Raw genomic sequence first — 14,030 nt, forward strand, 5'->3', positions numbered from 1 at the left:
ACCGGCTGCTTCCAAAGGACCAGGCACTGTGTTACTTCATTCCATTTTCTCGAAAGGCCTTATTTATTATTCCCATCCAACAGTTTTTTGCCCAAAGTCACCCAGGTGAGAAAGGGTTGGAGCCACGCATGATACCTGGCTTGGACACCATCAGCAAAACCTGCCCTCCAACAGATGAACTGGTAAAAGAAAATTGCGGCATACACATACACTGGAATATTATTCAGCCTTAAAAAAGAAGGAAATCCTGGCTACAACATGGATGAACCTTGAGGAAATTATGCTAAGGGAAATAAGCCAGTCAAAAGAAGACAAATATTACTTGATTCCCCTTATAGGAGGTCCCTAGAGTAGTCAAATTCATGGAGACAGAAAACAGAATGGGGATTGCCAGGGGCGGGGCAGGGGTAGGGCTGGGGGTAGGGGGGTGAGAGGTTGTTGATTAATAGGGACCGAGTTTCAGTTTTTCAAGATGGAAAGAGTTCTGGGGATGGACGGTGGTGATGGGTGCCCAACAGTGTGGATGTACTTAAGGCCACTGAACTACACACTTCGAAATGGTCAAGACGGTAAATGTTATGTGTATTTTTATCGCAGTTAAACATAATTTTGGAAAGAAAAGGACGGGAGACGTCAAACACGGTTCCCTTTAACCCATATAAACTAGGAGGAACACACAGAAAGTTTTCATTATTCTAATACAGAAATCTAGAGTAGTAGTAGAAGAAACAAAAAACACTCTCCCCTGATGACTTGTACATGAGAATTTAAAATTCCAACACAAAATTAGAAACCTGAGATTTGGGCAATTTTAAAACTCTGCTCTCCAGCAAAAACATGGACAGTCTAATGCCAATTTTCTTTGCCCCCTGCTTGGGTTTCCCACCATCTGCCCATTATATTTAGACCCGCTTTCTGAGAGAACTTAACCTCGAAATGCCTGTTTGGCTTGTACCGGAGCCGCACCATTCCCATCCCCCCCGGCCCGGTCAGGCCGGAGGGCACCTGCCGCTTTCCCACTGACCACCGCGCTGTTAGCTGGTCACCCTGGCGGCTAACATGCCTTTCAAGGCAAATGGGCTTGATCTGGACTTCTGATCTGCAGCAATGTGTTGCAAACCATGAACCCATCCTCAACACAAGCCAGGATGCCCAGAACTCGGCAACAGGGAACAGCAGGACCAGAAAAGGACGAAGGCATGCAGGAGTGCATAACAGGCTCTTAGGCTCCTGGGAGTATCATTACCAATGAAGGTGATGAGTCCTCTTTTCCATTAGCAACGCACTTGCAAAAAATCCCCCTTGAAAAATGCATTCACACCCACTCTCTCCTGCCCTAGACCCCGGAGCAAGCAAGTTGAGCCTTTTTACTCCCATTTTTTCAGAGGAGCAACTAGAAGTCAGGGTTTGCCCAAGGTCAGACAACGAGTTGGCTGCAAAGTAGGAACTGGAACCCGCCCATGTTATTCCTTCCGCTACACCCCCTCCAGAGACAGGGCTGGCCAGCATCGCAAGGAACAGGAAATTGAAATGGCTCCTGGTAAGGCAGGAAGCCTGCCAACCTCCGAGAGAAGCTGACCAATGGCCAGAGCCCGCCCTGAATCAAAGATGCCTCCTCAACGGAGCTTCCGACTAACCTCTCTTCCCACCTGCGGCACTGGAAAGATACTCCAGGAGTCCACAACCCACCCTGCCCATCTGTCCGGGGAGAGGAAGTAGGCTGAGCGTAAGCGAGATGCTCTTCAAGAGCTGAGTTGGAGAAGCAGTAATTCCCTAGTATGAACTTCTCAGCTTTATTCTCACTCCTACCACATCACCCCCCCAACACACACACACACACACACACACACACTCACTCTTTCCTTAATCCCACCCCTAGCCACCGAACTGGAAGAGGGGCGAAGCAGAGCCGAGGCAAATCCTCGGGGAAGCAGCACCAGCTGCAGAAGCCGCCAGGCACACGGGGTAAGACCGACTAGAAGATGGGAATCTTGTAGGGGCAAAATCATGCACTTCCAGTCATGCACCATTTCCGAAATATTGAAACAGATTTCGATCACTTTACCTGAGTTGTTTTTGCTCTTCTGCCTTGCATGCTGTTGCTATGGCTAATTTGTGGGTTGGCGGCCCCTTCGGAAAGACAGTGAGATTTCCTACAGGGAAGTGTGTTATAATTACTGTACGGAAGAGACTCTTCGGCAGCAGCTGGTGGCATCTTATGGTTTGCAAGATCAGGAATATCAGACACCAGATTCCGACAGTAGCCTGCAAATTTGCTCCTGGGTCCCCCGTTTGCCGTCACCCCAGAGTTTTTCTGAGCGTACAAGTCACCCAGGGAATTGGCACGCTGACAGGTGCTGAGCTGCCGGGGGCTCACCCGGGGTTCCATCCCCCGAGCCTCCTCGCAGTCTTTCTCTTCGGTGGAACCCAAGATCTCTTCGTTGCTTGTTAAATGTTCTTGGCTCAGATCGGAGAGTGAGAATTCCAGGCTGTCCTCCCGCCAGATGTCTGCAGATTTGGAGCGTTTCTTCTTAAAGCTCGCCGTCTCCATGAAAGTGGGCCCATTGGATGTATAGGGAGGCTGCCCCCTGCCGCCGTCAGCCAAATATGTAGCGTCATCCCCGTAAAGCCGGCTCTCCTCCGAGTCTGGCATGCTTCGCACAGACGCGGCTGTGAGGACGATGCTGCTGTCGACGCTGGGAGGGACAGAAGAATCGGTGTACGACACAGGTCTCAGGCCCATATCCACTCGGTCCACCCAAATGGGGCTGCCGAAGTCCTCTAGGGTGCCCTCTTGGGAGAAGGGCTCCAGGCCATTTTCGGCCAGGGACTGGGGGATGCTGGGCGTGCTGCTGGATCGCGTGCTCACTTCGGAGTTCCTGTGCATCACCTTCCCCGAGGACGTGTGCCTCGTCCGCCGTGCCTTGTGCGACAGGCGCAGTGAGCGTGACGTGTGCTTGCGCCCCAGGCTGGCATGCTTTTCTCCATAAAACTCATGCTCTACATTTTGACTTTCTGCGTTTCCCATGGTTTTATGGTCTGCAGCATGGGGGAGGTGGGGGAGAGGAGGGGATAAATGAGTCACCAAAGGGTAGTTTAACAGAAAGAGCTCAGGGTGCAGGGTGGGCAGAGGGCTTGGCAGGTGTCAGGGTACCATCCTCTGCCCACCCGGCAGGTGCTTGGGCTCTTACAGGCTGGCAGGTGAGAACTAACATCATCCCCTGAGACTGGCCCTCCCGAGATGTGAAATAAGAACCCAAGTAAGGTAAGTAGAGAATTAAACTTGTCTCGGCCCAGAGGGTAGCTGCCCATGGGGCCCACTGCCGTGCTGCTTTCATAGGGCTAACCCTTGTGGTTCCTTCCTAAACTCTATACTTAACAAAAATCTGTTCCTCTCCGGACACTGAAAACCCTGAAAGCACAAACGGACTTTCTGTTGGAAATAATATGGATTTCAAAAAGCGTCACAAAACTTAGAGGCACATTTGATAGCCTCCTTCCCTCCCTCCCAATGTTTCTGTTTGATTCAGACTCCATCTATATTTCAAAATCAATTAAAACTGGAAACACTCAAGAGGTTAAGTCCGATCAACTCTTCCTAGTTCATCCAAGTCAAAAAGAAAACGGGCTTTTACCTGAAATTCAATTACATTCCACAGCATTTGAAAACCTTAACTTTTGGTGTTTTGGAGGGGGCGTGAAGTGGGAGGAGGGGAGACGGAGATGGGCAAAACAAAATAGAAACCCCGCTCTCTGCTTAGCACCAGACTAATGGGTTTATTTCTGGGAGCAAATCCAAACTGAGAACATTAATCTGGTACAGAGTGCCCTGCAAACAGAAATTCACATTATGAAACCACTAAATGTGATTCAGCCTTTTGGGGCTACCCAGGTTAATTCAAGTCCTTCCTTCACATTTTCCAGTCTCTCTCCCTGACCTGGTGACTGTTACCCACAATGAAGAGAAAGACTTTCAAAGCTCAGCAACTGTGACTCTCTTAGCCTCTTCTCCTTCCTCTGTTCTTTCTCTATACCATTCCAATTGTATGCACTTAAGATACACGCATAAAAGTGGCCAGAAAGGGGAGCACCTGGGTGGCTCAGTCGGTTAAGCCGCTGCCTTCGGCTCAGGTCATGATCCCGGGGTCCTGGGATCGAGCCCCGCATCGGGCTCCCTGCTCAGCGGGAAGCCTGCTTCTCCCTCTCCCTCTGCCTGCCTCTCTGCCTACTTGTTCTCTCTCTCTCTCTGTCAAATAAATGAATAAAATCTTTAAAAAAAAAAAAAAGTGGCCAGAAAGGAAAAGAGGGAAAATATAGTAGCTGGGCACATTCCTGAGCTGATGCTTCCAACCACCTACATAGTCATCCATTCAGAAAATCCATACTGAGCACCTACCATGTTCTAGAAGCCAGAGATACAACAGTGAACAAAAGAGACATTCCCTACTCTCAAGAAACTGATATTGTGGCCAGGGAAGGTAGACAATGAAACTGTGAAAGGCACCAAGGGGGAAACAGAATGAATTGACTATGACCACGACAGAATTTGAAATGCCCTGGACTCTGATACACCTTCACATTGATCCAGAATCATTCTATTATCTCACTATTCAGTCTAAAACACACCATCAACTCTGATGAGCACAACTTTGCTGAAACAAAATCGGTGGCAATAGGAAGGGAAAAAAAACCTCCATTTCATGTTCCAGTGAGTTTGGAGGTAACTCATACAGGCATCAGACGGTAAGCTATTCCCATACTGGAATATTCCGTACTGGGTCACACATCATATGATTCTCAGAGGGAACTTTCCAAGAAGGAGAATCTCCTTTTTCCTGGCAGCAAGTATATTTCAAAGCAGTTAATAAGCTCATGCCTCTCTGGCTGGCATCTTTAAGAAGCAAAGGAAAAAAAAAAAAAAAAACCTCAACTCACTAGAGGGAAAAGAAAAACATCAACTGTCCATACACAACCATTTATGTGATCTATATTCTGAAGAATATCGTGTGCTACGTTTTGAAAGTAAAATAAGCATTTCTATTTTTTTAAAGATGTATTTATTTATTTTAGAAAAAGAGAGCACACACATGAGTGGGAGGGGCAGAGGGGGAGAGAGAGAGAGAGAGAGCCCAACAGGGGCTCGATCTCATGACCCAGGGATCACAACCTGAGCCAAAACCAAGAGTTCAACGCTTAACCAATAGTGCCACTCAGTCACCCCAATAAATAAGCATTTCAGTAACTAAAGGCCATGGCCAATTCCTTAGAGCTCTTGATCTTTGTAAGTACACATTAAGATACCTGGATGTGTCTATGTATCTATACGTTTTGCCAAGAAATAATAAAAAGCTTAGAACAAGTGTTAACCATAGTTCCACGTTAAGAATCACACAGGCTTAAGTTTAAAAGAAGGAAAGAATGATGGTGGAAGAAACCGCATGTAAAAGCAAAACTGTGCCCTCACGCCCACGAGGAGGACCCTCCTCTTAGCCTATGTATCAAAAGTTTGCAAATATAAATTGACAGGCATATTCCCAACAACACATTTTTGGTGAGGCTTGTTTCTGCCAACAGAAAAGCAATTAAGTTAAAAGCCTCAGGAGAGGTTTCCTAAAGGAAATGGCCCCAACCTTCAAGACTTACAGCACCCAATGCATCACTCTGATGGGCCTGTTACATTAATAGCATTTTTAGTAGCAGAATTCTTTTCAGCCGGCCAAGGTAGGAAAGGAGCCATTTTTATCTTCAGAACTAGAATTTAGAGATGAGTGCCAAATCTCCTAAATCCTACCAAGAGAAATTCTCAGGGGATGACCTAAGCAGAGTCGGCAGGAAGTCTGAAGCAAGTTAAGAAAGATCAGTTTCTAGGGACCTGCTGAAATACCCCTTAATTTGAAAGCTTTTCCTGAAAGGTCGGTGAGAATCACAAGGGCCCATCTGGCAATGGTGGGGGGACTGAGAAATAACAGAAACATGAAAAATTAAAATTGCTTGAGGCATGCGACAGACACCATCTCCCCTTTCCGGGGCAACTTCTGTCCCACAGGCAACCCCCAGAACTTTGGTGAATTGGAAGTTCTAATCCTTTTCCTGTATGAAGGTAAAATGTCAGCTACTTCCATCATCTGAATACCTCCCTATTCTGTTTAACCCCATCATTGATTTTTATTGCAAACAAAAAAAAACCCAGTTCGTAATTTACACCTGCACCCACTCTGTTCCTGTGAGTCAGGAAGCAACTTCTGGGTAGAAAGCGGCTTTCAATTCCTCGGTAGCCTCTACGGAGGCTGGAAGCGTTCTACTCCAGGCAAGGAGTCAGTCAACAGTCATGCATTTTAGGAACAAAAACAAAAGGTGAGTGATCAGTAGTACCTCACCAACACAATCATCACACTGTCACGAGATGAGAGAAGAGAGATTAAGGTCAGACTGAAATGCAAAAACCAGGACAGAAATTAAGAAGAAGAGCATCAGAATAAGAGTGAGCACTCAATCTCTAGCTGGAAACCGTCACCAGTTTTAAACTCATTAAAACTCTCACTTCCTTATGTAGCATGTTAGTGGTTCCAAGTAACTTGCGTTTTCAGGGAGCACTTAGCAGGAGGGGGATTAGGCAGGAAATACTGGGCAAGATTTTATCACAAGAACAACCCTCAGTATTTAGACCTCAAGTCTGGCTGCTCATACTTTCTTTTCAAAGGTCTAAGTTCTGGCTAGCCGAGCTTGCCCCAGGGCCTTTGCCCATGCTCTTCTTTCTGCCAGCAACCCTCCTTCACTGCCTCGCTGACATTCCAGTTTGTTCTGATTTTGACTCAAATATTGCCTTCTCAGGGTGACCTTTCTTTTTTTCTTTTTTAAAGATTTTATTTATTTGAGAGAGAGAATGAGATAGAGAGAGAGAGCATGAGAAGGGGGAGGGTCAGAGGGAGAAGCAGACTCCCCGCCGAGCAGGGAGCCTGATGCGGGACTCGATCCCGGGACTCCAGGATCATGACCTGAGCCGAAGGCAGTGGCTTAACCAACTGAGCCACCCAGGCGCCCCTCAGGGTGACCTTTCTTGACCTCTCCAAAATGACAGCCCCTCCCACAGAGCTCAATCCTTACCCCTCTTGTTTTTCTTTTCCTCCTTAGCCTTTATCACAACTGTAACAGACAATATATTTCACTTACTTAAATTTTTTATTCTCTATCCTTCCCCACCAGATCCTAAGCTTCAGGAGGGCTGAAAGTTTTGCTTGTCTTGTTTACTGCTATATCCTCAGTGCCTAGAACACTGCCTGAAAGGTAAAAGGTGCTCAGTGGAAAAATACTGAATGAGTGAATGACAAAATAAACTTTAATCTAGAATGCAGAAACTCATACAATCGCAATAAGATGGAGATGAGAATGGGACCACGATGCAAATTAGGGAACAATACCACAATGTGGACTAGAGAAAACACATGTCAGACTTAACTATGCTAGCCCCTTCCATCAGATGCCTCGAGGACACAGCAGTCTTCAACGTGCCCGTCACTCTGGCTCTCTTCCACCTGAAGACCTGTGCAGGTCCCTCATCCCAGACCATTCGACCCTGCTCCACTGTTCTCCCCACCCCCAATTACCTGGCCAAAGAATGAAGGCCTTGCTCCTGCCTCATTTCACTCAATTCTTGCCCTCAGTTCTTCCCTGCCTCCTCTTTTGGGAGCTGTCCCTGCGCAAGTTCAGGAAAGAGTTCAGAGGTGAGAGGGTACCCCTCCCCATTGTCTAGGTGGAGAGTGCAGACGTGCTCAGCCTCAGAGGACGCAGACAAAATGGAGGCAAGGGAGACACGGTGGCATGTTGGGCAGGGGGTCATCGGACAGTGGGACCGGGTCAGAAAATCGAGATTCTCAGGGCCAGAGATCAAGGACACTTTTTCCAACATCATGATCTTTCTCTTAACGTGATCAGTTAAACTTTTCAGGTCATCCTAGTACATTCCTTTAAATCCACCAAGTTAAATACATAGTGAGCAAGTGAAAAGGTATCTTAAGGAACTTTATCAATAAGAAGAGTTATTAGGTTCATACACTCATCAGGGAAGTGGTTATTTCTCATGATCAGCTTTTTTTCGATGTATTAGCCTGCTAAAACTTTGAACTATACATATACAAAAAATGTTTTTATACATATAAAGAAAATGTCAAATTCCTGGCTCTGATAATTTACTATAATTATTTAAGAGGCAACCATTAGGGGAAACTAGGTGAAGGCCACATACTTCCTCTACACAATGTCTTGTGAATCTGTAATTATTTCAAAATTTAAAAAACAAAACCTTAAATAACTGAAATATTCTGGTTAAATGAAATTTTTGTTTAAAAGTGAGAGCTCTTTGGAGGTGCCTGGATGGCTCAGTCAGTTCAGTGTCCAACTCTTGATTTTGAATCAGGTCATGATCTCAGAGTGGTGAGACCGAGCCCCACATTGGGCTCCTCGCTGGGCATGGAGCCTACTTAAGATTCTCTCTCCCTCTCTCCCTCCCTCTGCCCCCCCTCTACTCATGTACGCGCGCGCGTTCTCTCTCTCTCTCTCAAAAAAAAAAAAAGTGAGAGTTCTTCTAAATGAAACATTTTAAATCTGTTTTTACAGCTGAAAGCCATCTAAAACATTCTAATATAGTCTCAACAAATTAGGCAATAAAAAATAAGCATGCATTGGGGCACATGGGTGGCTCAGTCGGTTGAGCATCCAACTCTTGATTTCAGCTCAGGTCATGATCTCAGGGTCATGGGATCGAGCCCCACATCAGGCTCCCTGCTCTGAGGGGAGTCTGTTGGAGATCCTCTCTTCCCCCCTCCCTCTGCCCTTTACCCCATTCTCTCTCTCTCTAATACATAAATAAATCTTTAAAAAAAAATAAGCATGCATTGAGCATCATCTAGCATCTCTTATCAGGAAATACAAAGTAAGCACAGACCAGTGGTCCAAAGGGAGGTTAAACAGAGAGGTAGAGCTGATTAACTAGGGATGGTGCTTCTGTCTAAATAAAGTAGTAAACAAAACTGAATTGCCAACATCTGGTGCCAGCCAAGATGGAATTAGGCACTAGGACTGACCTTTCTCTGACTGATAAAAAACTAAAAAACTTGGGACCAGAGGAAAAAGCAACTACCCGAAGATTCCAAAGTGTAAGCACAAGCGTGCTGTGTGGGGAAGTCAAAAACCTAAAGAAGCCACTCATCCAAGAGTGGGTTTCCTGGTTTTCTCTCCCAGTCTTCCGTGAAAGTACACCTCTGACCTCCCAGTACACCTCTGATACAGGCAAGAGAAAACTCCTACGACACACCTCGTTGTTCGGGCCAAAGAACCAAGAAGAGTGGTCCCGGCCACCCAAAGAGTGAAGGGAATCTCAGAGCAAAGAGAGGTAGAGAAGCAAATCCACCAATGCTGTGTATAAATCCACACAAGTCCCAGGCTCACCCCCCTCAGATGCACATGCCTCGGACTGACCCCAAGCAAGACAGCAGAGGCTTTGGGAACTGAATTATTATATAAAACCACAGCCCACCTCCCAGACTGCCAACCAGGTGGCCCATGTGTGGGACAAATCCAAAGATGCCCAGCCAAGACTGAGAGATGGAACTGACATTGGAGTCATAATCCACCAAAAGGGAAACCCAACTTGTGATCTGGACTTAGCAGGTTGACCACCTGCTAAAACAGCAAAAAAGAAAAACCATCACTTTCCAGATGATTTTAACAGGACCTCGAGTCTCCCAATATGATACTTAATATGTCCACAGTGTGTTCCAAAGAACACAGAAATTCTAATCACTTCTCCAGAGAAAAGACAATCCATAGATGTCAATCCTAAAGTGACCCAGATGTTGGAATAGCACACAAAGACTTTTAAAGCAGCTATTACATGGTTGAAACTGCAGGCCAATGTGTTCTGGGACTCATGCTAGGAAATGTATGCAAAGTGCACCCAAATTCATCAATGAAATGGGAAAAAAAAATTCTTCAATATTAAAATTTTTTTCTTGGGTGCCTGGGTGGCTCAGTTGGTTAAGCGTCTGACTCTTGATTTTGGCTCAGGTCATGATCTCAGGGTCATGAGAGAGACCCCATGTCCAGCTCCGCACTGGGCATGGAGCCTGCTTAAGATTTTCTCTCTCTTCTCTTCTCTCCCTCTGCCCCCTCCCTGCCTCTCACACATGCGAGCTCTCTCTCTCTCTCTCAAAAAAAAAAAAGTAAAATGTTTTTCTTTAGGAACTTCCTCCTCTCCAAAAAATAAAATAAAATAAAGCAGCTACTATAACTATGCTCCCTGAGTAAAGGTAAGCACTCTTGAAATAAATGAAAAGCTTAACTGCTTGCAATGTCCACACAAAATCATTATGAACATCAATTATACAGGAGTAGAGAAACAGAACACAAATAAAAAAGAAAGGCAAAACCTGTATGATCCAAGATAAATCATGCAAGCTGTGTTTCTAATCACACTGATGTTACGTTTTCTTCGTATTACATGAGAAAACATTCCAGTTAATAGAAAACCACCCCATGGGGCGCCTGGGTGGCTCAGTCGTTAAGTGTCTGCCTTCAGCGGCTCAGGTCATGATCCCAGGGTCCTGGGATCGAGCCCCGCATTGGGCTCCCCACTCTGCGGGAGGCCTGCTTCTCCCTCTCCCACTCCCCCTGCTTGTGTTTCCTCTCTCTCTGTGTCTCTGTCAAAGAAATAAATAAAATTAAAAAAAAAAAAAGAAAACCACCCCATGTCCAAGGTCTCTGGGCAGAGAGGAACAAAGAAAAATACTCTTATAACTTCAGATTGTTCAGAGGGAAAAGAGTGAGAGAAAGAAGATACAAAGGAAACTGGAAATAACCTCATCATTTCTTTTCTTTTCTAAATTTTAATGCTAATGCTTGAGAACTAAGGAGCCTATATGTTTATGGTCCAGGAAGTCGAATTCCCTAGATGAGACCAGCAGTTGGAGCAGTCCCCCAAACAGACAGCAGAGAGATCCACCCTTTCCCCAGCCTTTCCATTCTTTGTGATCCAAGCCCAGCCTTGTGGGTCACCCTGCCAAGGCTTGCCCTGTTCAGAAGTAGATAATCATTCTACTGTAGGGTCAAACGTCACTGGAGCAAAACTCTTCTTATTCTCGGAAGTAAAAACCCCCTTCCCGCCTTATTATAACGGCCCAGGGGCAGGGACCATGCCTTACCCATCCCTGTCTTGGTTACCTAAATATACTAATGTCTTCACACAGCTCTCCTCAATGGGAGTACTCCTCATGCAGACCCCCTTATAACAAGGGCTCTTCAAATATATAGAAGTAGATAATTCAAATATATTCAGAAGTAGATAATCAAAAAAGATCATTCTACTGTAGGGTCAAACGTCACTGGAGCAAAACTCTTCTTATTCTCGGAAGTAAAAACATTTGAGATGCACATCCAAGAAAATAGTTTTGAGCAGGTTAAAATTTTCTTTAGGAATATTAATAATATGTTCACTTTCTCTCTCTCTCTCTCTCACACACACACACACACACACACACACACACACGCTAGACCTGTAGAATAATTTTAAAAGCAACTATTCTGGATAGAGTGATTGTGGGTAATTTTGATTTTTCAAAACTTATACCTTTTTTTGGTATTTTCTAAAGTTTCTGCACTAAACCTGTAATTCATTTTAAGGAAAGAAAAATAAATAAAACATGTTAACATGTTCTAAGTCGCTGGGTTTTTTTGATAATTGAAGAGAGTGAGGATGTGGGCACTCTGCTGACAGCTACAACAAACGACTCCAAACCCAAACTCAAAACAGATGGCTGGGAAAAATTACCTAAGGTAAAGAAAATACTATCTAGCTTGGATTTAATCATGCTTGCTCTACATTCCAACAGCACTTCGCTTGACCTCTTCACATGGCGTCGGCTGCGTGGTTATTTGCACACTGACACACTTGTCTTGCTTTGTATGGACCCCCTTCCCACCTTATTATAACGGCCCAGGGGCAGGGACCATGCCTTACCCATCCCTGTCTTGGTTACCTAAATATACTAATGTCTTCACACAGCTCTCCTCGATGGGAGTACTCCTCATGCAGAACCCCTTATAACAAGGGCTCTTCAAATATATAAAACATTAGAGCTCATTAGGGGGCCCAAGCTGACCCAATTCATATCACATTCAAGTCAAAAGTGAACTACCAAAGCAAGGTTTCTCAGTCATCGGTAAGGACATTGTGAAATCCAAGCATAAGGCATTTAATGATGCACATAAATTGTAATTATTAATAATGTAATTTTTCACTCCCCTGAGGTATTTAAAAACCTATTAAAATAAACATAATGATCACCCTTCTATGACTTGAAAACAGACCTCCAAATCTGCAGGAGAAAGGATGAAATGTATTTATTTCAAAGTTAAATTTGAAGCGAAAATCACAAGACAACAGATTGCAAATTTAAAATTAGCTTCTAGTGGGAGGTCTTGGTTTCAAGCCTGTTTTTTCTCTACTGAAGGCTGAGCTTGAAGACAGGGGTGGGGTAGGGGGTAGGGGGGGAGCTAAGATTAAACTGAGACAAAGTTCTGAAAGTTTTTGCTAAATCTTTACAAACCCATGAAAAGTGTTTTGCCAAGTCACACGCAAATACCCCTAACACAAGAGACTAAACAGGAAAGTTTTGCAACAAATAAAAGATGATCTTTGATTTAGAAAGATTATTATTTTGACTGTATTTATTTTGCTTTTTAAAGATTATCCAAACCAGAAACAAAATATATCATTGTTTTGAAGTTAAGATTTTGCAGCTAGCTTTGTCTTTTTCAAACATAATCCAATATAAAGATGGTGAAGCTCAGGGATAAATTTAAAAGACCCTGAGGGCAATTCACAGGGGGAGAATAGATCTCATAGGTACCGGCTTTTTCTTTTCTTTTCTAAATTTTAATGCTAATGCTTTTGAATTCTTAGATGGGTGTAACCCTAATCCAAAGAAGTGGTTCCAAATTCTTTTTCCCACGAGCTACATGCAACCCAGCAATTCCAATTACACTAAAATGTATCTGTCCCACCACTTTGGAAGCATTTCCATTAATTCATGCAGATGTATACGGGCTCAAAACTACACATACAAACCTACCTTACAAGGCAACAGTGGTTCCCAACCCAATTTGCCCGAAGAGCACTGTGGCATTTAGATACTGAGATTGGGAATGGCGTCAGGATGAAGAGTGGCAGGGACTCGGGAGAGGTATCAGCACCTGCCCCTTGGGGAGGCCATCATGGTCTCATCTGAGTCTCGGAGGATGTGCCAAAAACCTGCAGAGGACAGAAAAGAGAAAGGAAGTGGTCAGCCAGAACACAGAAAATGGGCCTTTTCCATGGAGTCCATTCTCCTCAATTCTCCAACATCCATTTTGCGTGTGACGCCAAACCCCAAATCAAACAGTGCAACCTTCAGCTACAGGTATAAAGCGCAGGCATAATCAGATACACAAATACGTGCAAGCATGTCTACATTTACAGTACGAACCAGTCCTACAGACTAAGTTACCATTTTCCCCTATTTCTAGGGAGAACAACAATGGCTAACAGAAACCGGTTACTATGGAATGATTTCCAGGGCTCCCTCTTCATCTTTAAAAGGTCTCAATGAACAGAGATAATCAATAAAAGGAAATAAGAGAGTCTCGGTTACTACCAAAGCAGAGCTACATTTACGACAGAAGTTGAAGAAAACGTTAAAAGACGGTAAAACAAAACACCAAATACACAGAACTCATCGCATACAAGTTTTCAGCTGGCCAAACATCAAATTCAGAGGAGGCAACTTGTGAAGAATACGTACAGAAAAGAATTCAGTGAAATATCTAAACTGTTACTTAACACAGAGGATAAACAGACAAGGACGGCTCCAGGAACAAGAAGTATGAATGATATTTTTTTTTTAAGGGAAAAAAAATAAAAAGCTTGCCTTCTGAGATGAAACTGCAAATACTAAGGAAGAAAGGAAGAGAGTCTGGGGGTTCCTTGCAGGGGGGCTGCA

At 44.5% G+C, this 14,030-nt stretch overlaps 1 protein-coding gene across 4 annotated transcripts in view; it reads right to left on the reverse strand.

The window, feature by feature from the left end:
- TIAM1 (TIAM Rac1 associated GEF 1) overlaps positions 1-14,030 on the reverse strand; it is a 374,369-nt gene that overhangs the window by 128,784 nt on the left and 231,555 nt on the right. For all 4 annotated transcript variants that reach the window (XM_081799219.1, XM_081799233.1, XM_081799229.1 and 1 more), the window contains 2 exons: positions 13,125-13,303; positions 2,066-3,039 (listed from right to left, as the gene is read on the reverse strand). In XM_081799219.1, the coding sequence (XP_081655345.1) occupies positions 2,066-3,028 (963 nt within the window). In that variant the 5' untranslated portion in view covers positions 3,029-3,039; positions 13,125-13,303. The remainder of the gene's footprint in view (positions 1-2,065; positions 3,040-13,124; positions 13,304-14,030) is intronic.

The sequence above is a fragment of the Leptonychotes weddellii genome, chromosome 1 (assembly GCF_054177405.1).
Source record: "Leptonychotes weddellii isolate Sample4059 chromosome 1, ASM5417740v2, whole genome shotgun sequence".
Lineage (NCBI taxonomy): Eukaryota > Metazoa > Chordata > Mammalia > Carnivora > Phocidae > Leptonychotes > Leptonychotes weddellii.